Genomic DNA, 23,323 nt, shown 5'->3' with positions numbered 1-23,323 from the left:
GCTTAGGGGGACTTTTGGGGCAGATCTATGGCTTTTGGGGTTTTCTTTCATTTTTGGGATTGTCCTGTTCTTTTTTGGGAAGTTTTTGAGGTGTTTTGGGGTCTCCATTGGGTTTTGTTGGGTTCTCGTTGGTCATCATGGTGGAAAATGGTAAATTGTGGGTTTTAGAGAACATCAGGTGAGTTTTAAGGTTTTTTTGGGGGTGAATCTATGGTTTTGGGGGATTTCTTCTGTTTTTTAGGGTTTTCTTCTGTTTTTGGGGTGGTCCTGTTCTTTTTTGGGGTGTTTTTGACGTGTTTTGGGGTCTCCGTTGGGTTTTGTTGGATTCTTGTTGGTCAGTATGTTAAATAGGAGTGGATTGTGGGTTTTGGAGAACATCAGGTAGGTTTAGGGTGATTTTGGGGTGAAATCATGGCTTTTTTTTTTTCTTCAAGTCTAGTTCTTTTTTGGGGTGTTTTTGACGTGTTTTGGGGTCTCTGTTGGGTTTTGTTGGGTTTCCATTGGGTTTTCTGGTGGTTGGGAGTGGACTTTGGGATTTGGAGAACATCAGGTAGGTTTATGGTGGTTTTGGGGTGAAATCATGGCATTTTGTTTTTTTTTGAGGATCTGGGTTGATTTCAGGGTGGTTTTGAGGTGTTTTGGGTCCTCTGTTGGGTTTCGTTGGGTTCTTGTTGGTCATATTCATGGAAGGGAGTGATGGTGGATTCATGCTTTTTTGGGGTTTTTTCTTCTGATCCCATTCTTTATCTGCACATCGCCTCCCGCATGGCCCGCGACGAAGGGTGGCTGGCCGAGCACATGCTGGTAGGGGGCTCTTTTGGGGTGAAATCAGGGTTTTTTTTTTTTTTTTTTTGTGGATCCGGGTTGATTTTGGGGCGGTTTTGATGTCATTTGGGATCTCCGTTGGGTTGCGTTGGGTTCTCCTTGGTCGTTAACGGTGAATGGGAGTGGATTGCGGATTCTGGAGAACATCAGGTGAGTATAGGGTCTTTTTGGGGTCAGATTCATGGTTTTGGGAGTATTCTTCTGTTTTTTAGGGTTATCTTTTGTTTTTTTGGGGGGTGATCCTGTTCTTTTTTGGGGTGTTTTTGACGTGTTTTGGGGTCTCCGTTGGGTTTCGTTGGGTTTTCCATGGTCATCATGGTGGAAAAGGGTAAATTGCGGGTTTTGGAGAACTTCAGGTAGGTTTAGGGCGTTTTTGGGGTGGATCTATGGTTTTGGGGGTTTTCTTTCGTTTTTGGGGGTGATCCTGTTCTTGTTTGGGGTGTTTTTGACATGTTTTGGAGTCTCCATTGGGTTTTGTTGGGTTTTCCGTGGTCATCGTGGTGGAAAAGGGAAAATTGCGGGTTTTGGAGAACTTCAGGTAGGTTTAGGGGGACTTTTGGGGTGGATTCATGGTATTTGGGGTTTTCTTTCATTTTGGGGTTGATCCTGTTCTTTTTTGGGGTGTTTTTGACGTGTTTTGGGGTCTCCGTTGGGTTTCGTTGGGTTCTCATTGGTCCTTAAGGTGGTATGGGAGTGGACTTTGGGATTTGGAGAAGATCAGGTAGTTTAGGGTGGTTTTGGATTGGATCCGTGCTTTTTGGGGATTTTCTTCCAGTTTTGGGGGTGATGTCGTTTTTGGGGTGTTTTTGACGTGTTTTGGGGTCTCCATTGGGTTTCGTTGGGTTTTCCGTGGTCATCAGTGATGGAAAAGGGTAAATTGTGGAATTTGGAGAACATCAGGTAGGTTTAGGGTGGTTTTTGGGTGGATCTATGGTTTCTGGGGTTTTCTTTCTTTTTTTTTTTTTTTTTTTTCTCCCAAGAACCATATAATTACATGCAAAACATTGTACATAGAGATTAATATCAAAATGCAATACACATCACGTGCACTTTAAGCTGGACTCTAGTATATGGCAAACACACCAGGGTACATATTGCTTTGAAACCACCATTTTTTTTTAATGTCATGCATACCACTTAATATTCAGTCTTTTGTTTTGTATTTCTCTGATTTTATACAAATATACCAGTGCTTATTATACTATTTACTGGAAAAGAATAAAAAAATCAGATCTGTGTGCCCTCTTCAAATCAAAATTTTGTTGTGAGAGCACTGGATAAATATATATACACACACCAACAAGTGTCATAAGCTTTGCCTTTGCTGACGGAAGATAAATAGTACAAAGAAAGTCTGTCTAGTTTGTTTTACAGACTTGTCTTTCTCAGTACGGAACAAACTGACCTCCCTGGTCTAACTTTGCAGTTGCCTATTCTGCCTTTGTCCTGCAGAGAAGAGCAAGAAAGGAACAAATCTATTTTTGCACCCCAAAAACGCATTAGAGGAGGATTATCACACCCACCTAAGGGTACTTCCTTGTTTGTTTATAAAGCACAAAGCATTTCTCTTGGACAGTCTCTGTTGCTGGCCTCTTTTGTGCCTTCCATTTATAATAAAGATATTAAGATGCTTACCCCTTGCTTGTTTTTTTTTTTTTTGTTTGTTTGTTTGTTTTTGTTTTTTTTAAAGAACAGTGGAAGTGGAGAGTCGGATGACAAGCAAGAACAAACACTAGAAACTCCTTGTTCTGCCCCTGCTTTTTAATCACCCAGCATCACCCCGGCTGCAAAACAGCCTCTGCTGATTTACCTGCTTGTTAAAGCACCCCACAGGCTGCAAGTGCGGTGTGCTAGGTGTCAAGTTATATTTAACGGTGCACACGTAACCATTCATCTTCCCACAGTCGAAGCACAGAACAGCCTCTTGCTAACACAACTCATCCCTGCTGCTGCAAGAAACCTCATGGCCTGCAGGAAAACCTCAAGCTAAGAGTTCCAAAGCAAAAGCAGAAAACGCATCATTTGTACTCTTTCTATTTGAGGGAATTCTAGCTGCTAAACGCTGCCTACATCTGAGGGCACGTTCTGAGGCTGCCGGGAAGGACACTCAACACCCACTGACAGCAGGAGTGCAAAGATGCCAGCCAAGAAGGCAAAGGTTAGAGCTGAACGCTGCCTCAGCTTCCTCCAGCAGCCAGCTGGGGGTCACCTTTCACCACGCTCTCTGAGACTCGGAGCCCCGAGTTACCGCAGCCGCCACGTACAGCTGCTCCTTGCTGGCCCAAACTATTTGAAGAGTCTTCAAACTTCAGGGACCTGTTTTACGACAGCCTCAAGATCAAATTCATCTGTTCCTGAAGGCGCTGATCGTCCTGCTGTTTCTGTAGCTGTCAAAGAACAATCCTGAACTGAGGCACTCGTCTGATCAAACAGTGCTTCGGCACAGATTTGTCTTTAGCTTGACACATCAAGGTGAAGAGGAATCGATTCTTGCAAGCAACCTCTCAAGCAGGGATCTAATAAGGTGACCAAAACGACAGATCTGTTGTGCAGATCTGAGCACGTCACTCTGCAGGGAATCACTTTCAAGCCTAAGATGTTTCACCCATCTCCCTGCCCCAGAGCGACACAAGGAAAGCTCTTAAGCAATTGCTAGCCTCTCCTCAGTGCTCACGAGTCCCAAATCACTAATTTTACAATATATAAACCATGGCAGCTGGCACCTAGTTGGCACACGGTGACACTGCACACGTTGGCAGTGCTGTCAGGAGCTGGAAAGTCAGGGGTGAGGGGGTTAAGGGAAAACCACACATCAGTTTAGCAACTTGGCTCCCGTAGGATACTTCCTACGGCAGGAGTTTTAGCAAAGTCCCTCCCTCAGAGGGACCTGCTGGCTAATTAAAACAGGACTTCTGCTGGAGCAGTCAGAAGGCAGCAGGGTATCAGGAGATATCCAGTGGGCATCACCGTCAGTCTGTGGCAGTTTGGGGTCCAGGTATCAGTGGTTATGCGTGGTTTTCTCTGCTTCACTTTCTCCAAAGCTGTGAAAAAATAGTTCTTTTACAGCACTGTACAGTCACACGTTACGGATGGAACCAGCTGCATCAACTTCCAGTACGACGGTGTTGGAAAAAGGTGCCTTTGGTGGTCAGGAGCACAACAGCTCTGGTGAGGTGTTATTTAAGTGTGTTCTTACATCTGAGTTTCCTCATAGCAGTATGTAGCTGAGGGGGTCCAGGTTTCCCAGGTAAGATTGATGTTTTTTCTCCTACCAAGCACCAGCTCAGTATACAAAGCTCTGTTAATAACACCCAAGCGTGTAGATGTTAAACTGAAACTGCTTTTAAACCTATTTGTTGTTACGAAAATAGCTTAATACACCATCTTCACAGGGTAAAAATTCACATGGAAGGACAAAAAAACCCAGAAGCGCTTCCTGAGCTTCAGTTTACCAACAGCACCATCGGATTTAGATCCTGGCCTGGCAGCCAGGATGCAGGGTCTGTAAGCATTGCTGCGATGTGCAAGTGCCAAGGCAGGTTTCTGGCCTGCCCTGAATAAAATACCTTTTTTTTTTTAATACAAACAGCGTGCCAGGTACGCTGTAATGCCAATGTGCCAGCTCAATAGAGGATGTCAAACAACAGAGGCGTTTATCCTAATTTCTGGCATGAAAACACTTTTAACAGCATTCTTTTCATGAAGAAAACCCTCTCTATCTTCTCCAATGCTCCAGGATCTGCTGCAGCTGCAGCAGCCGCGCTGGTACAACCCACATCTTTGCCAAATCTTTTCAATAATTGTGCTTTACCTCGGCAATGTTGAGGTCACTCCTCTTCCTCCTCCAGCTGAGCAAGCAGCTCGCTGGCTCTGCCACACCGCAGGTGCGGAAGCGAAAGCTGGGAACACAGGAGTCAAACTCTCAGTGCTCACAAAGCCACCAGGGCAGAGGGCTGACACAGAGGCACCCCGGATCCGCTCTCCCTCCCCGCTGCGAGGCTCGCAGCAGCCCCAACCCGAAGCACACACAATGCTTCGCATGGTGATGTCACCGCTGATTCTGAGTCCCCACGTGAGGATCTGCTTCACCACTCTCAACGTTGGTGTTGGTTTTTGATTTTTTTTTTTTTTTTTCTTTTAAACATTCTCAGCTTATGGGAAACCATCAGGTAAACCACAGATCGCTAGGGAAGAAGGCCCACACGAGGGAAGTCCGTGCTTTTCTTCCAGGCAGTGGCACGTGCTTTAACACGCCGCGTTCGACAAAGCAGCTCTCCCCGTTTTGCTCAGTGGCAACAGGCACGACTGCAACGCACACAGGTGTAGGCAGCACCTGCAGGTCCCAAACCCTTAACCCGTTTTTAGAGAGCACCAATTTTTTAAGTAGTGCTTTTCCCTTAATCCATGACCCCTTCTTTCCTTTATTTCTATCGGGTGGCTCTCCTCCATTTTCCTCCTCAGTGTCTGAGCAGACACTGGGAATCGTTTCCGGAGGAAGGGCACGGCTGAAGCTCCTCCATCTACTCTCCGAGAAAAGAGAGTATGTTAAAGAATACATCTTTCCTTTCTTTTCCCTTTTTTAAATACAATTTCTGAAATCAACGCTGCGGCCTGGCAGCAAATACCTACGGGACTAAAGATGATTCCTCATCCTCACTGTAACGTTGTAGTTAACCTCCCAACGAACCCATCTCCCCAGGAAGCGGCCATTTGAGATGGGAAGGGGCAGAGCAAGAGGAAGCTCTCCTTAGCCTAGCTCTTCCCCCAACACCACCTCGCCACCCAGCACCAAATTCAACTCACCTGCTCCGCCCGATCACTCGAACGGGCGTCCGACGCTGGCACACGCCGCAGCGGTGGTTCTGACGTGCCTTAAATCACCTCTCCGCAGAATATCTCGGGTCTGTACGCTCAAATAACGCAGTATTTGAGAAATAACGCCCAGAGCTCACACTCTGAGTGCAGCCCAACAGCACCGAAGCACCGGTAGGCTAAACATTCCAAACCTGGCAACAAGGCTGACCCAAGCAACAGCACGGAACCCTTCTGCACCTTCAGCGTGGACATCAGCGTAAGGAAACACAGACCTCCTCGATCCAAATTTTAAGCGAGAAACGCAAAAGGTCACCCAACCGGCTTGTTTTCAGCAAGCTAAAGGAGAAATTAAGGCGACAACCGGGTGCATCCAGAGTTAGTCAGATCCTGAAGGCAGTTCCTTGGGGGAACGGAGGAGCAACGCGCCAGATGAGGGCTGCCTTACAGCGCACCCCTTAGAGGCACTGCTACGGAAGGAAGGCAGAAGGTTGGAACTCGAAAGAACTCGCAAGGCGCCCGTTAAGGGGGAAATCTTTCATTTTTTTCTCAGCAGAACCTCCCCTCTCCCCTCCCCTTCCCCCCATGAAGGCAGCCTGGGGACTCTTTGCTTCCTTAGGGAGAGGGCAGGGACGGGGCAGGGTGGTGGGACAGATGGCCAGAGGGTCAGATGCACGGACAGACAGACAGCCGGACAGAGGGCCCAGCAAGGCCCGACGAAGGGCTCAGGAGCGGGAGGGAAGGGCAGGGCAAGGGGAAGGGCGGCCCCGGGCCTGACAGGGGACCTTGGGCCTAACCCCGGGCAGCAGCTCCGCGTCTCACAGGGCCCAGAAGGGGCTGATACAGGGGGAGGGAACACCCCAGCCCCCAGCCCTGCCTCCAGGCCCTGCGGCCTGCACCCCCCCCCCTCCCCTCAGGGCACCCCGACCCACAGGGCCCGGGACGCAGCCTGCTCCCCCTCAGGGCAGCAGAGGGGAGCCGGGCCAGGCAGGAGGCCTTTCCCCCGCCCCCCGCTGGTCTATGAAGGGCTCTAGTTACCGGCGAGCAGGGATTTTTACCGATCCTGGCCGGACAACGAAGACCACTTATTAGAGAAGTACAATTCTTTTTTTCCTTGTGATAACTTTTCTTGACCAAAAAACAGGATTGTGAATGAGGGAAAATGAAAGATGTAACATGGGGACGTGCGGATACTCACGATGATGCAGCCTTCTATCCGCATGTTCACCTGCTCATAGAGCCACACCTGGATCCTCGACCTCTGCAGAACAAAGGAGGAGAGTAAGTCGGGCCACAAACACTGAGTAGTTTTGTTCTCTCATGTGTTCAGAAATACCTGCTAGCCACAGCCACGACAGCTCCCAGACGCTCCAAGGAGCAACTCTCAGGGGCAGTTTCAATGAGCAATCTGACATTTGAGCGTTATACCATCGGGTGAATACTACACGTTTGGTGAAGAACACGTTTCCAGTCACAAGGGAACACCCCTGCATGCCCGGCTACACGAGGGGGAAACGCCGGGCTCCTTGTGCCCACTGTAATACGCAATAAATGTTTGTTCATTGTCTTTTGTATTATAAAAACAAGGAGTTCTGTTTGAGGAACAGGAGTTGCAAAAGCTCCCTGCTGAAGTAAGGAGCTGTATAATACTTGGCTAGACACTATGAAAATTCTTTTGCTTAATGTAACAAAAAAAGAGAACCCCCTCCCCTTCTCTCCTTCTGCATCTCAGTTGCCTCTTTTGTTCAAAGACACTGCTGCAAAGTTCATGTAACCATCTCCTGATAAGTTGCTAAACTAGTGTATCAACAGGAATCTCACGCTGGGCCAACATGACCAAATAAAAAAAAGAAGTTGAACCACAATGCCGAGGAAGACTACAGCCTTCATCTTCACGACCACCAGAGGGACAGAGATGACCCCCTAGCAACAGTGCGCGCAGTCGCAGAATATACCAGGATGTGCTGCATAATCCCGGAATTACCAAGATATAAAAAGGGACCCTGGTGGGGGTGAGGTGCGTTCTGTTAGCGGAGCTGAGACTCACGGCCGCCCAGCGCTGTTTTGCTTGCTGTTGCTTACTCAATAAATTCTATTATTAATGCAGTGCTCTCTGAAAATTAATTAGGGGGGCAACTTATAACACCCACCAGCACGCTGCACAGCTCTCCATCCCCCACAGACCCGTCCCGGGACACGGCCAGGAGCCGAAAACTCAGCGAGGGTGTTAGAAATGGCTCAGGATTCAAATTAGGATTAAATAAAAAATAGGATTTATTAAAAGAATATAGAAGAATAGAGGTAAGCAATCAGTGCTGGGTTCACCGGGAGTCTCCGCTCCACCAGGACGCACACCAGCCACATCAAGTAGCTGATTTTTATGCTCCTAGATTAATACATATTCATTACTACTTCTAAAAAAAAAACAGGTTATTATAATTAGCTTCCAGGGTCCAGTCCCTCCTACTGGAGCATGCGCATCAGTCTCCTCTGGGGGTCTCTAGGGGTCTTTCATGCTGAAGGCTCGTAGTCTTCCTCTCCAAGTCCTTCCCCTTTGTACTCCTTTGGCACCGTACCAAGTTTATAGAACATTTTCTGCAGGTCTTGTCTCCCAGCCGTCCTTCAGCTTCTTTTTTTCTTCTTCTTAATCTCTTGGCCACCTGGCCAGATACCAGGGGTTTGCATAGTATCCCATAACAGTCAGTAGTTGTTATCAGTTGTTCTGAAACCCCCGAACATCAAAGACTTCATACAAATACAAATAACTTTCTTATTGACGCTTCACCAGTAATTAAAACATTCTTCACCAGCCATTCACAGGGACAGTCACACCTATAGCAGTGTTAAGTTAATCTCGAAGAAGACAAAAAAAAAAGGCTGTAACTGTTAGAAATAGAAGTCCGGAATAACAAAAGCAAACAGGTTGATAAATTTGAGGAGTATTTTCTGAAGACTTGATAAATTGACTAGAATGAGGGGGAGACTGGGACACACTGCATCTGTGGTTCAAGAATTAAATTGCCAGTGCAGGGCCCAGAGGCAGACAGGACTGTTCTTTATGGACATGAATTGTTAACACATAAAAAGAGGCGAAGGCTGATGGTAGAACAGGGCTTGGGGTGAAGGGAAAGCGAGGGCAGGTGGGCGCAAGTCTTTGAGCTCTCCTCATCCTGATTTTGGTTTTTCTCCCCCATTTCTGGCTGCGTGCGAGCACCCGGAGCCAGCAGAAGTCCCCGTGAAGTCCTTCGGCACGATGAAGGCCTGCGTGAGCTCCAGCAGCAGTTTCGTCGGCGGAGGTTTTCCCTGGTGGGGCCGGGGCGTCACAGCACACACACACACACACACACACACAGAGATGCGTGGTTTTGTCCAAACATTAAGTATTTACAACAAATTCGACAAGCGCTTTTCCTCTGCCAGCAGCAAATGCCTGAGGGCCCCCACAGCTTCACAAATCATAGCGGGAAGAGCCTACTGTGCCACGAAAAGTTCGGAAAATAATTCAAAATTGATCTGCTAGGGGAAAAAAAACGATGGCTGGTGGCAGGGTACACAATACACCCGAATCTCAGCCCTGTCCTCCGCAGGGTCAGTGCCCACGCCCAAGCGCGATGCTGATTGTGAGAAACACTCTGTAGCCAATAACTTAGGCTCAGGCTAGGATCTCAGTGAAGTAGTAATTTATTCACGATTGCAATGGCGGGCGCCCCACAAGCAGGAGAGAGCGCATCTACTAGTTCCAAAACACAGTTTATATACCTTTTGATGGCAGGACCCTCCCCTGTTTCCCCACTGAGTGGGTAATCCAGGTTCACAATCTATCTGATGCTTCACAAACAATGCATGGCCTTCAGTCGCCGGCCTGTTAAATTTCAAATTTCTTTTGACATTTTTACTGCTTGAAGTGGTAATGTTTCTTCACTTATCTGACTTGACACCATGATTTTCACCTAATTGTCCTAAGGAGTCTGATTGTCTGCATTTTACAAGGTCGCCTGCTAAACTTTCTTATCACTGTAAGCATATCTCAGTACCACATTCCCTCCTTCTAAACAATGTAACTCTGCAAAAACAACATTTCTATTCCCACACTGATGGCACCCGAACATTTGCTGTAGCAGGCAGCAGAGCCAGCAGCTCAGGGGAGCAATTTTTAAAACCAAGAGGCACTTAAACAACCCTTCATCGACCCCGTGACTGCGGCAGAGTCCCGACTGCTCGCCCCGGAGTCCTCACACCAGCAAAAAGCACCAACCAAAGCCTGGGGGAAGTTTGGTATAGCACAAGAGAAGGGAGTGGGGGTAGCGGAGCCGCATGGCAGAGCTGCTGCTTTTCACCATTTGATCCTCCCTGATAATTGAAAGGAAGGCTGGGTGGGCTGACCCCCACCCCCATTCCTGGCAGCAAGTTTGGTCCACAACACACTGGAATAACGATTCTGCTCCCTCCCACCCCTACAGCTTCATCATCTGACACGGGTACAGTCAAAACAATGGCATACACGAGTAAAAGTCAAGAGTTGACATAGTAACTCCAGGATTTGGCTATCAACTAGTCCTGAGAAATCAGAAGGCTTCTCTTGTGACAGGGCCTTCCTTTTCTCTTTATAATAGGTGTCTTAACTCTTTCATCTTGAAGATTACACCAGGAGCAGGGCTTGCTATAAATCCAACAGATTCTACAAATATCTGATTTGTGTAAGCTTTAATTTTAGCTTCTATCTCACTTCTTGTGGTAAATTTAAAATATCAGAATATTCCTTCCCAGCAATTGTTACATAGGAAAACTCCAACCCTAGAGAGCAGAAACTAACTTGATGCGTACTAAGTAAACTAGGGAAGGCCATTAGCATTACCCATAAATCTCAGTCGACATGAAAAAGCCAGGTGGATGACCTGCTAAGCCTTTCCCATCCCTCTTACGAACCACAAGTAGTAAAGCAGGATATGCAAGCCATATGCTCTCTAAATTAAGATCACATAGAGCTCTGCATACATGAGGCAGTCTGGAGGATCTTTACTTTGTTGATACTCTCAAAGCTTCTTGACTTATTTATGAGGAAAAAAGAAACAACTTGTGCATTTACATCACATACCTGCATGGTTCTAAGTGAGGCCAAGGGCAAGTGATTTCATTTCAGTCAGCATATAAAGGAAGCTTATTCCTTTATGGTTTAATTTTCCCAAAGCTTATTTTGAAAATGGTGCATCTTGAATTTTAAAGAATAGGTTATGATAAAAATATTTTAAGAGGTTTATTTTAAATGAACAAAGAAGGGCTAGATATGAAAAGCCATGTTCTAAACAGCAGATTTTAAGATATGAGGCCATAAAGCAAAGACGAATTATGTACTGCCATGAAACAGACAACTCCATTATGATGCTTCAGGATACCTGAAGAGTAAAGAAACCCATAGACCTGGCAAATTATATATTGCTACATCATTAGAGTAGGGAAATTGTGCCTAACCCAGCCTGTTTATGAATACATTCTGAAATATTTGTGATTCTTAGAGGCAAGCCTCATTTGAGGTTTGGAAGTACCTGAGGAAGGCATACAGCAGTACAGAAACAAAGCTGACTTCAGTTCTTCTGTGCTTTAGGAAACCTCTTCACAGGCCGTACTCATCGCCCTACAATATTGTCTTTCACATTTACTTATATGCCTTTGATATTCCTTCCCCTTCTCAGGATTCCTTTCACTTCCCAGGAGCCTCCCACTCACTGTTTCTCTCCCTTTCATTTTATCACAAGGATTCTTTCAAGAATGCAGCAACTGCCCTCTTTTCCAATGTTTTTTGAGCCTATCTAGGAGTCGCACATGAAGAAGGATTGAGAGAAGGGTTTTTTTTGTTGCAAAACTGTCAAGGACAAACTTCACTGTTAATAACCATATTGCAGTTACAGGTCTATCACTGGAGTGTAACCCTCTGAGAACAGCAGGACGGTTGATTTAAAGTACCTCCCTTACAATCAAAATTTGGAACAGTGAAAAGCCAATTCGCGCTTCAACTTATGTTAAAATGAGACAAAACATTTTACTATCAGGCACTGAAAATAACTTTAAAAACTGATGAACATACCAGTTGAGCTGTTATAATTCATAATCTTCTGAACTTCCAGTGAGGACACTAAACTTTTAAAAAGCAAAGTATCTCTACTATACTAGATACTACATTTAGTAATTTGACTGCATCTTGTTCATAAACGTCAAAAAAATTGTTTGAAGGATAACAGTTACTTATCCTCTAAAAATGACAGAGTGCTAATCCCAGCCCAGTGTTCTGTATATTGAGAATGAAGTATAGCTGAATCTTGACAAATACAGGACTTCCCTAACTTTGATTAACTTGGCCCATGAACATGAGCTACAGAGCTGTCTCCAATTTGTTTGAAAAGCCAGTTGTGTCGTTTCATTCTGCAAGTCTCCAAATGAAATTTGAACAACGTTTAGTGGATGAGTTTTAGGAAGCTTCACACTTACTAGTTGGTTCTACCCCAGTGTTGTGTGTCACCGCTGTATTAGAGATAGACTTTCTGCTCTGAGGTACTCTCCAAAAACACTACTGTTGAGCACACACTAGCAGGGAAAAGGCCCAAAATACTTATGGTTACATGAAGCAAGTCACAATTATTAACTTAATTTCAAAAATAAAATGGGAGTTCTTCGACAGAATAATAGTACACAGTAACACCTAGATTCAGGAAAACACAAGGTTAACAGCACCAACAATAAAACAACAACAACCTTTCTCAGTACTGATCCAACAGACAACATCTAACAGAATTTAATGCTGGATGTTAGGCCATTTCCATTTTTTCCTCAGTTCTGTTTAAAAAAATCCCTGATTTGTGTACGTGTTTTATATAGCAGCCTTCTGTCAGAAGAGGCTCCTGTATAGAGCACAGAAGCCAGCTCAGTGTGACCCAGCAGAGCAGCAAAGGCTGTTCCCCAGTGACCTCTCATGATGCTGGGTACACCTCCCAGTCCGATTCCTAGGGGAACATTGTTCCTATTTCAAATGGTTGTAAGCAGCCAGGTACAATTTAGGGACTTCAGTGCAAGATTTTGTTTAATTTCAAAATCTGTTCCAACAGAACTTCTGCTATGGTTTTTCTCCTTAACAGCCTCCACTTAACTGTGAAGTTTGGATAGAACAGTTGCATGACAGCAACCAGGTATGGTAACTAATTCCTCTCCCAAGTTGATCAATGACCAGCATTGGATTCATCAAGTATCATGTGCCATGTCTAGATTGATGAGAGGGGGAATACATTAAAAATGTGGTAAGGAAAAGCACTAAAACCAGTTACAGCTGCTCTTACAAAACAGTGAACCTGCAACTGCCTTTCTTAATGTGGAAGGAAATTAGTTTATCAAATTCAAAATGCAAGCTCACTTACAGCCATGCAGAAGAAGGCCAGATGCTATTACATGTGACAGATGCTATTCTGAACCATCCTTCAAGCAGGCATACTACATCCTCTTTCATAAAGAAATGCCATTTGTTTTTGCCCCCAGAAACTGAGACGTTTGAATTTCTTGTTTGGAAAACACTAACCCCAAGTCAAATCTGAATTTACCCTCCTAGCAGGCTACTAGCTCTAGAAACAAAAGGAAACATTGGAAGACTTTAGGAGGTGCTGAAACATTTGTTTTGAGGTTTTATTACAAAAATATATTTGCAAACATACAAAATTTTGGATGAAAAATGCTCATTCTTAAACATTTATGCAATAACTTAATAACTGCAAACATACATAGGTGCTATAAAATCCATACCATACTAAAAATGTTAATGATGCAGTATCTACATTTATTGACTTAAAATTGTTTGGGTTCCGTTTCCAGAAATCTGTCCTGAAGCCTCCCTTCCCCATGGTTTTCATGCTTAAAGAACATGCAAATGAGTATGTAACTGGTGCATCCACCGAAGTGGTAAAACTCAGAAATTGCTAAAAGCACATAATGTACATTAAAAAACACAAAACAACCATATGCCCATACACTGAATAGATAAATATAAATAGACAACCAAATTAAAGATACTGCAATTTTTCCAACTTGAAGTAAAGATATTGCATCTTAACATTTCCGTAACATTGCCAGACAAAACTGAGGTGATATATATTGCACACATTCCTCCTGTTAAGATACGCTGTACAAAGCAACCAAAATAGCTGGCAAAAAGGTGGGTGATTTGTTTAGAATACTATTTAAAACAAAAAGTCCCAAATTAACATTGGCTTTTAAAAATGTTTCAGAAAGTACATCAGTGACTACACATGGCATAATGGGTTTCAGAAATATACCAAAATGAAGCAACTAGAAATGTAAGCAAAAGTGAGATACATCCAGCAGTGAGTTTTTAAATATTATATTGAGTATCTATACACAGTTAAACATATATAAGAAATCAAAATGAAGTACTTAAATTTTTTAAACTTTATTCATTCTGCAAATCTTGTTTAATTTGGAAAGATATACATCTTCTAAGTTAACAGATGTTAGGCACCTTTTATATAAACTTTGCATTATTAAATAACAGCAGATAAAGTCTAACTACAAAACTGAGAATTCCAATTTTCCTGAATAGTTCAGCAGCTGTAGGTTTTTAAACTGTCTTTGATCAGGCTTTATTTTTTTGTTTTTAAATTAAAGTGACTTTAACATTAGCCACAAAAAATCATGCTTAGATAATGAAATTAATTTGGGGAGTATGGTCTAAACTAACTTTTTCACTCTCATAAATAGTAAGTATAATCCCATTAACCCAGTAGTTCTATTAAAAACCTCCACACACTTGAAAATTGTCAAAATAATTTGCTGTGTTGATCCATGGTAACTTGCTATACCCTAGTTATAGCTACATGCTGCTAACACGAATCAAGCATGTCAACAAACTGGTAGTTTTAGGTTTATGCAAAAAGTTTAAAAAAAAAATCAGGAATAAAAGTTTTTAAATAGCACAGTCTACATTAAAAAATTCCAAGTTTTACACTGTAGTTAAGCTTGTGTATTACAACGCAACTTATCTTTAAAGAGATTTGTCTGTTAAATCTACTACAGAGTGCTACTCTGGCACTCATAAATCAATCTCTGCAGTGTATTGGAGGACACCTACATTCATTCCAGTGTCTGCTGGCCATACATATAGAGGCCAGGCCAGACCAGACATGTTCAAGATGAACAGGTCTGCTTGTACTACAAATGATTTCACTGTTTCCTTTCCAATTCATTTTAAAAGTTGGGGGAAACAAACCAATAACATATTGCTACTAATACATTAAATAAAAACAAATGAAGGATATTCAGGTGTCAGAATAGAGTCAAACTCTCAAAGCAGCATTGCTGCTCAAAACAGTATTACTTTTGTCAACTGCACACAATTTAAGAACTCAAAATATAACTCCTTCCATTGTTCCTATAGATCTTTGGATACGACTGTATTTAGCAACCAGTATAAATATTCATAATTAGCTTCCAATATCTCTGTTCTTCGAAACTCATTAAAACTTCCTCCAAAGGAGCTGGAAGTTGTACATAAAAAGCCAGGAGTTAGGAACTTCATCTTTGCAAAAGGACCTCTGTATTTGGTTTATACCTAATTTGAGTCTCATTGTTTATGCACATATGCAGTATCATAACTCTAGAATTTGTGTAGGAAGCTCCCATTTTCCTTAACAAGGCTCAGTGTCTATATTGCTGAATTCAAATGCTACCATTAAAGCCAATACAGTTCTTCATGAATGTGCATGATATTAGCATCATTCCCTGAATCTTCCAATTTTTTTTTAAATTTTTTTTATTTAGCAAAATACTATATATTTTAAACAGAAACATTGAACTCAAAGGCGGAGAAGAGCTCTTCAGAAGGCAGATAGTGCTAAAGAAGATATATTTTTTCCACTAAAAAAATATGAAAAAATAAAATAGATCGAATACATAAAATGTAAATATTTGTTTTATCTAAAACATACCAATTTGTGAAAACTCACAATTAAAGCTCAATTAGTTTCCAATGAAATGGCCTTGACTACGTCAACATGTACTAATCCTTAGGATACATATACATACGTATGTTTTTTTGCAAGGATCCAAACAATTTTTTTTCTTCAATTTCAACAGTGCTTGGGGGCATCATAACTCAATACAGATCATCTTTCTGCTCAATAAACCAAAACTTTTCTACTGCAAAAGCATCCTTTAAAACTACTATTGCTGGAAAAAGTTGAGACCTGAAGTCTTATTAACTACCTTTGTATGACTTCAAGAAACAAATGCAAGCTATGGGCTAACCAATACAGCAGCATAGGAAAATATAATTACAAATTTTTCTGACTTCAAATGGGAAAGTATGAGATTAAACTCTTACATTACTGAATTATAAAATCACATAAGAAACACTAACAGGTTAACTATATAAACTTCATAAACAAGTATGAAGTTTTTACTACATAAACATACTTCAGACTATGAAGTATGCATTAACAATCTGGGAAGAGGGCAAGAGAAACGCATGCATTTGTTCCCTATCTGCATAGTTTTCAACACCGCAGTTCCAACACAACTGAGGAATGAAACCCAACTAAGATATGGTCCATCCTTAAGCTAAAAGGGAAACCAAGTAATTAAAACTATTTCAGTCAAACACTACTCAATGGGAAAATAGTCTTTCAGTGGTGGTTTCTTAACTATACATTTAAACCGAAATAACTTCAACATACAACAGAATTATTCCATTGCTTAAAAACAATACAATCACTGAAGTTTGCATATTTCAAATTCCACCTTTTTAGAGAAAATGGCCTTAATCACTTGAATACCTGTTTAATGTCAGGGATGGAGAAGCAGTACAATTAATGGAATATATAACAGATGAATTGATGTGCATTAGCTAGAGACTGTTAATGTATTGAGCAAATCACATTTTTAAACATTTTGCTAAAGATTTAGCTCTGAAGGCCTGGCGTCCAGATCCCACTCTTCCCCACAACTGCCAACTTAATCACTTAGTATTTTGCTCTCACCTTAAAACTGGAACTAGGTTCCCACAACAAAGTTTTGTCTGGTGTGGTGTAGTGTACTGTACTATGTATTTGCTAGTTTAGAGAGTATGAGTCTGTAATCCTTGAAAACTGAATACAGCTAGGAATGAAAGCCAGCACAAACACCTGCATATTCCATTAATGTGAATGAAAGATCATATGCAACTTAACTCCCTTCCCCAATAAAAACAAAGGTTTGCTGGTGATGATCACAGTGAAAACCTAGATCGCTTCTGAGAACATTACTTTCGTAAATATTTAAGGAATAGTCTTTCCTAACAGGTTGAAATTCAAGACATTGAAAACTAAATATTCTTTTAAAAAAATAGTAGTTTTATAGATGAGGCATAATTGTTTCTAAAGTGGTAATATTCTAAGTAGATTTAGCTTCGATTATAGCTTAATGTTGTCTGTATTCTTGGTTAGGACTTGCAAGTAGACTTCGTGAATAGTGCTGAGAAAGCGGGAATCATTCTGCAAAAAAAAAAAAAAAAAAACAAAAAACAGAAACAAAACATCAGAAACATTAGTAAAAAGATACCAGAAAAAGTATAATTTAAGTCCATTTAAGTTATGCACAAAGATTCCTACTTACGTTGCTATCTACCTGAGGGCTAAGGCAAGGGAACTGGGGCAACTTGATCTGGTGGGTGGTATCCCTGCCCACAGCAGGGGGTTGGAACCAGACAGCCTTGAAGGTCCCTTCCAACTCAAGCTTTCTATACATTTATATTAATTCTATGATTTAAAAATTCCTGTCAAAGCATTACCAGGAAGTGAAATTGTTTAACTGATAGACAACATTTAGAGAGATTTCCTGAGTCCTACTCCTTCAAATGGTATATATTTCTCTAGGCTGAAGATGTAGTACTCTTTCTACAAAAATCTACAGAGCAAATTTATGCATCTTGCTTGGAACATTCTGTAAGTAATCCCATGCTACAGGGTATGTCCATTATGGCTTATGTTCAGCTGTCTCTGTAAGTAAAATGAAGATTAGAAAGCTGGCTGGAATATTTGTCTCTAAAATCACTACAGTGATTCAGACTACTGGGGGGAGATTCTCTAATGAGAATAAGACTTCTGGCAATCGAGCTCAGTTGCAAGTCTTACAAGTAAGCTAGTTTAAGTCTTTAAATAAAAAATACCAATATGCAAATTGTGCAAAAATAAACAACATAGATAAGTCAGGCAATCTAGCTGATGTTGGGATCTGGCAGTGGCCCTTTTGATCACAGCTTTTTCACTAGGAAGATATTGTTTGCTATTTTAGACCTGTGTTTTGGGTGTAAAACCTAACATTAGCATGTACAGAGCAAGAGAATCCTGAGTTAACACAGTACAGCTGTCACAGCAACTTCTACTGGTTACCTACAAATCTCACTATGGCTACTCCCAGCATTACACATTTAAATCAGCTAAATATTTTAGTCACTAGGGATAGCAACACTAGAGCTTTGTAAATTCCATTTCAAAGACACATACTTTGGTTAAAGTACAAGAACAGTTCTAGGTAAGTGGAAACAGGAAAGCTTTCCCAAGGAAAGCAGAAACACCTACAAGGACAGTAAAAACAGTCCCCAACCCCCATACAAAGGCTTCTACAAGTGTAACTTTTTCCTCAGGTGTCCACAAGTTCATATGGATGTAAAAGGACATCTGAAGCAGAGTTGTTCTTCTAAGTCTTCCTTCCGTTTCACAACCAAAGTCTGGCTAGTCTACTTGGAACCCCATCCCTCAGATATGGAGTTCTTTAAGGACAGACCTTTATTAGATGTATCAGTGCTTCTTGAAGCTGGGACCTACTGAGAACAGTAGGAGGTATAGTCTGAATTTCTGTTGTTCCAAGTGTTAAAGGTGAAGAAGAATTGGCTTTATTTTCCACTTCAATAGCTTTTGTAGCTGACTGTTGGAAAACACTAGGAGACAAGAGTATTGAAGGAGCTACTGTAGTTGTGGCTGTAACAAACTGTGGAGGTGTGACCTGTAAAAGAACAGAAAGTCAGTGAGCACCACCTCCAGTAGGAACAAATGCTTTATTAACAGACAGAGATAAGCATAAAAAAAATTAAAAAAAAACACGCTATTACTACAGGTCAGTTCGGTATTACAGAACAGTTATTCATAATGAGGAGGTATCTGCCTATGAAGGGTACCTGCTCAAGGGCAGTTCCAATAACTTTAAATTTGTATCTAGATCACCAGATCTTGCTATTACAAAAAGTTTCGTAGTGGTAAATTCTGTTAGTCTTTTCTTCCTCTACCTGCCATTTTACTGTCCTGATATCTTTTTCATGAAACACAAAGTATTTCAAGAACACTGAAAGATGGCAAGGCAAGGATTACATTTTATGCCTCTTGGGTGCTTAATGCTCAACTGAGGATAATATACACCACAACAATATAGGATAAATACTTAAAAACAAAAACTAGTTCTAATGGTGTTAACGCAAGACTGCAGAGCCAAAAATGTACTTAAATTTCTGCATTCACACCAACAGTAAGAGGTACTGTAATGTATGACTGACTGATCTTCTGTCCTAATCTTCCTCACTTCAGTACAGCTTGTTTCTGCTCCATCAACAGCATTTTAAATATGGTCAAAGTGGACAATATGACTGTATGATATGGCAATGATTACCATCCTTTAAAACGTCTTAAATTTTATTTTAAAATCAAACTCAATTTGTTGAAGGGTTTATTCACCTTACCTGACTTGTTTTAGATAAAGTCTTTGTCTGTGGAAATACTTCTGATTCCTTGTTTTGTTGTACAGTCTAATTTAAAAAAAATATATATATACATAAATTACAAGTGAGTATCCGCAGCTCAATTTTTATATAAAGCTGCAAAAATCTAAGTACCAACAGATTTTAGATGTAGTTCATTCCAGTTTGTAACAGTTGGAATTTGTGGTTTATGCTTTCAGTATTACAGCAAACTCTTAACACAGTTATTAAGAAAGTCTACCACAGTTCAAAAAAAAAATACTAAACATCGAACAGGAATCAAATGCATACAAAATGAAGAGTTTAATTAGAGTGTAATCAGTATGGCAAACTGACAGGATGCTAAATTCAGTGTTTTTTCCTAGAAGGTTTTTCTAATTCCCTCCACAGAAATGAAATACTGTTGTCTACTAGATCTCTGTACTTTATATCTTTACAAATGACATCCAGGTATCTCTTTAGTCAGATTTCAAGACTGTAATATAATAAAATTATAGGATTATAAAAGCTTAGAAAACAAACAAACAAAAAGCACGTAGATAAGGTACTTGAATAAATTCACCTTGCATTCTTGGAAAGGCTTGTTATAGCCATTTGGAAAACCTCAACAGAGAAAAAAAACATCCTCAGGTAACTGATAACCTGTATCTATAATGACAGAAGTCAAATGAGCTTTCTGAAGTGGTTACAATGACAAGATCAAATTGCTAAGACCTAATTAGGCAAGAGTTAGGAAGTCTTCCTAGTTTGGGAGAACATATTTGGAGTATGAAGAACTTTGTCTAACAAAAATACATACACACAATGGACCTCATCAAAGAACAAAAGGGTGCAAGACTAGCACATGAATTGGAATTCATAAGGTTATCAAAGCAGACATTGAATAAATCTAGTAAGAGCAGTTACAGATACACCTCGACAGCTTTTCTAGATGCTTAAAAACATCACAATCCCAAGTCAAATCTTTACCAAGGTTCACTAGTACATGGAAGAAAGACACTGCTCAGAATGTACAGTTCTTCAACACTAGATCCAGACCGCTGCTCAGTGTTGTACTCTGACCTCCTCCTCTCTGGGCAAAACATCTCAGCCCAAACATCTCAACAAGGTGATGGCTTGCAAAATAACCCTAGCATACAGCGCTCAAGGCCTTCTTGAAAGTTTTCAAGAGCAGCAGTAGGTTATAAATGGGGTAATTAGAAAGACAGCCCAATGAGAGCACGCCCATTTCCTAAAAAAAAATTAAAAAAATTAAAAAAAATAAAAAAAAATAAAAAAAAGGTAATAATTCTTCTAAAGACAGAAGAGCCACATGTGAAAAATACAGGGCATTTACTGCTTAGGGTGTTACAGGCAGAAGCTTGTAATATATAAAAATATAAATACATGTATATATATATATATATAAAAATATATATATTACATATATATAATATAATATATATATAATATATATAATACATAATACATAATATATAATATATATATATATAATATATATATAATATATATAAAAAATATAAAAATACAGAGTTGAGCTGTTTGTTAGATCTGTGTTATGAGTAAGTCATCACTATTATCACAACAAAAAATAGTAGTATCAGCTGACCCAGACAAGACTGTTGAAGATTTTGCTGAAACCCAGTGGGAAGCACTGGATAATAATAAAAAAAAAAAAATAGGAAATTCATACAGGTATAGCTGTAAGTAGTTCTGTGTGATAATTTTTTTTCTTGCATTCTCACTGTCCCTAAGATGCAACACTAAGTGACAGAAAATTTAAAACACAAAGCACGAGCATTAATCTTACAGAGTAGCAGTAATATTTCCATCTAGTCTCTCAAAACAAGCTTATTTATTTGGGTTATATCGAGGCACAGACAGTAGATTCGCCTGCAAGAAACAAGTTTAGAAGGTCCTTTAGAAGTGATACTGGGACAAAAGAAACCAAGGGGGTCAATTAGACAGAATAAATCAGTTGATGATCCACGTTGACAAATAACAAACAACATCTCAAGGTAGCCCAGAGGGATTCCCAACAGAAGCGGTCAGTATCAAAGTGTTATGAAACACCCAAAGCTATATAATCTGAATCAGCAGACAATTTCATACTTTCAAATAAAGTACAGGCTATATTTCCACAGTAGCAACACTCCTAACACCATCTGACCTGTAACCTTCAGTCCTTTCTCAGATCAGACTCAGCAGCACTTCTCTAAGCCAAGTATAGGCAAATTCCTGAGGATACATTCATCCACTAATAGCACCAGCCTGAAAAAATTCCTCCTCTGCAGACAAGTCTGTCACTGATAGCAGATGCTAATGACCAAAATTAGATTTTGAAGTTTGCAATTCAGTCACACACATTAGAAGTCCTTATTTTATTTATTTTTTTTTTTTAGGAGCAATATATAGAAGCACATTTTCAAATGGAAATATTTGAAATATTTGTAGCCAATAATAGCTTAAAGCTTTATAGGTATAAAAAGCCACAGAATACCTGCAGAGAAGGGATTATCTTGTTGTTCAAGGTTGATGGTTTACTGTGCGATTCTTTGAAGCTTTCTGGTGTTGCAAGCTGGCCAACCGAGGCAGAGGTGTTTGGTGTTAAGGAAGTCTTAGTGAGAGACTGCTGCTGCATTTGGTCATGCTGTGGGGTCAACCTGAGTTTCTGGAGAAGATCAACGCCTGTATGGGATGTATTTGAGACAGTTCCCGTATTTGTTGATGTCAAGGGTGCTATAAGCTGACTTTGGCCAGCCATTAGATTTTGTGGAGCGTGGTTCACTTCGGATGGTGGCTGATTCACTAGTGGGGATATCTGCTTGGCAGCTTGCTGCATGACTTGCATTAAATTGTTGTTTTGCTTTAGGCCAGGAAGCCTCTGAGCAGGGGCAGCTTCCATTGTTGAGGCTGAATTAAGAATAGGGCTTAAACGAACTGAATAGCTGGAAATGCTTTTTACATCAGGCTGGGAAACTGAAGCTGGAGGTATTAGCATAGGTGTTAAACATTCCTGCTGATTCAAAGGATTGGCACTGGTTTTAACGTTTGGACTTTCTGATTTCCCTAGTGGTTGCTGTATTACTGTTGACTGGTCAAAGGAAAAAGGCAAGAGCAAGTTTTGCTGCTCTCTGGCAGAGGTCTCAGTCTGCAACTTCTCCCTTCTCTCTGCATTGGGATACGGAGGTGCAGGCTGTTCCTTTGGGACAGAAGTCCCAAACAGTTCTTCCAAAGTCAGATGCTTTGGCCTCGACTGAAATGTCTACAAAGAAAGGAAAAGGAAGGTTACAGAGTCAATTTAGGAATACCCAAACTGTGAGAAGTACAGTGATGTGTTACAAATTCAAGAAAAGTATGAATACAACTAGGTCAGATACATTTAAAAGACACCAAATTTTCTGTCACTTTTTTTTTTTTTTTTTTTTTTAAACAATCACAGTCTCAGGCTAAGCTTGAAGCCAATTCGTCGCTTGTCACTGGACTCTACCTCCCCCTCCCCCAAATTGCACACTCTTCCCCTTCAGCTTGCATTATTTTTCTATTCCAAACACCTCCAACTCTATCTTTAAAAACTTCCACTGCAGTAAGTGTTTACATTCCACCACTTGGCTGGAGTACTTGGGACTGGGGGAGAATATTCACATTTCTTCAAGCATGACGTTAAAACTTGAAATAACCCATAGCAATCATACGGCAGTGGCACGAGGGCAGGATGCAGCCACAGTAGAGATGACACCTTCACAGCACTTTCTGTCTCTACATCCTTCTATAGACAGACTGCACTACTAGCACAGAAGGGGGACAGCTATGGTTTCTGCTATTAAGGTGATGCCTGCCATCACTGATCAACCTTAACTACACAGCACACTTGGTTGGGGGGGGGGAGAGGGGCCGAGGAACAACATA

The 23,323-nt window shown here is 41.1% G+C and overlaps 1 protein-coding gene across 1 annotated transcript in view; it reads right to left on the bottom strand.

The window, feature by feature from the left end:
- Window positions 1-13,258: 13,258 nt before the first annotated feature.
- Window positions 13,259-23,323, bottom strand: part of DCP1A (decapping mRNA 1A) — a 35,880-nt gene continuing 25,815 nt past the window's right edge. The window contains exons 7-10 of the mRNA XM_032194036.1: window positions 21,915-22,679; window positions 19,397-19,462; window positions 18,451-18,669; window positions 13,259-17,159 (exon numbers count right to left, since the gene is read on the bottom strand). Coding sequence (XP_032049927.1) covers window positions 17,079-17,159; window positions 18,451-18,669; window positions 19,397-19,462; window positions 21,915-22,679 — 1,131 coding nt within the window. The 3' untranslated portion in view covers window positions 13,259-17,078. The remainder of the gene's footprint in view (window positions 17,160-18,450; window positions 18,670-19,396; window positions 19,463-21,914; window positions 22,680-23,323) is intronic.

The sequence above is a fragment of the Aythya fuligula genome, chromosome 10 (assembly GCF_009819795.1).
Source record: "Aythya fuligula isolate bAytFul2 chromosome 10, bAytFul2.pri, whole genome shotgun sequence".
In the NCBI taxonomy this organism is placed as follows: Eukaryota; Metazoa; Chordata; class Aves; order Anseriformes; family Anatidae; genus Aythya; species Aythya fuligula.
Note: the sequence above shows the minus strand (reverse complement) of the source record. Positions and strands in the feature narration are given on the sequence as shown.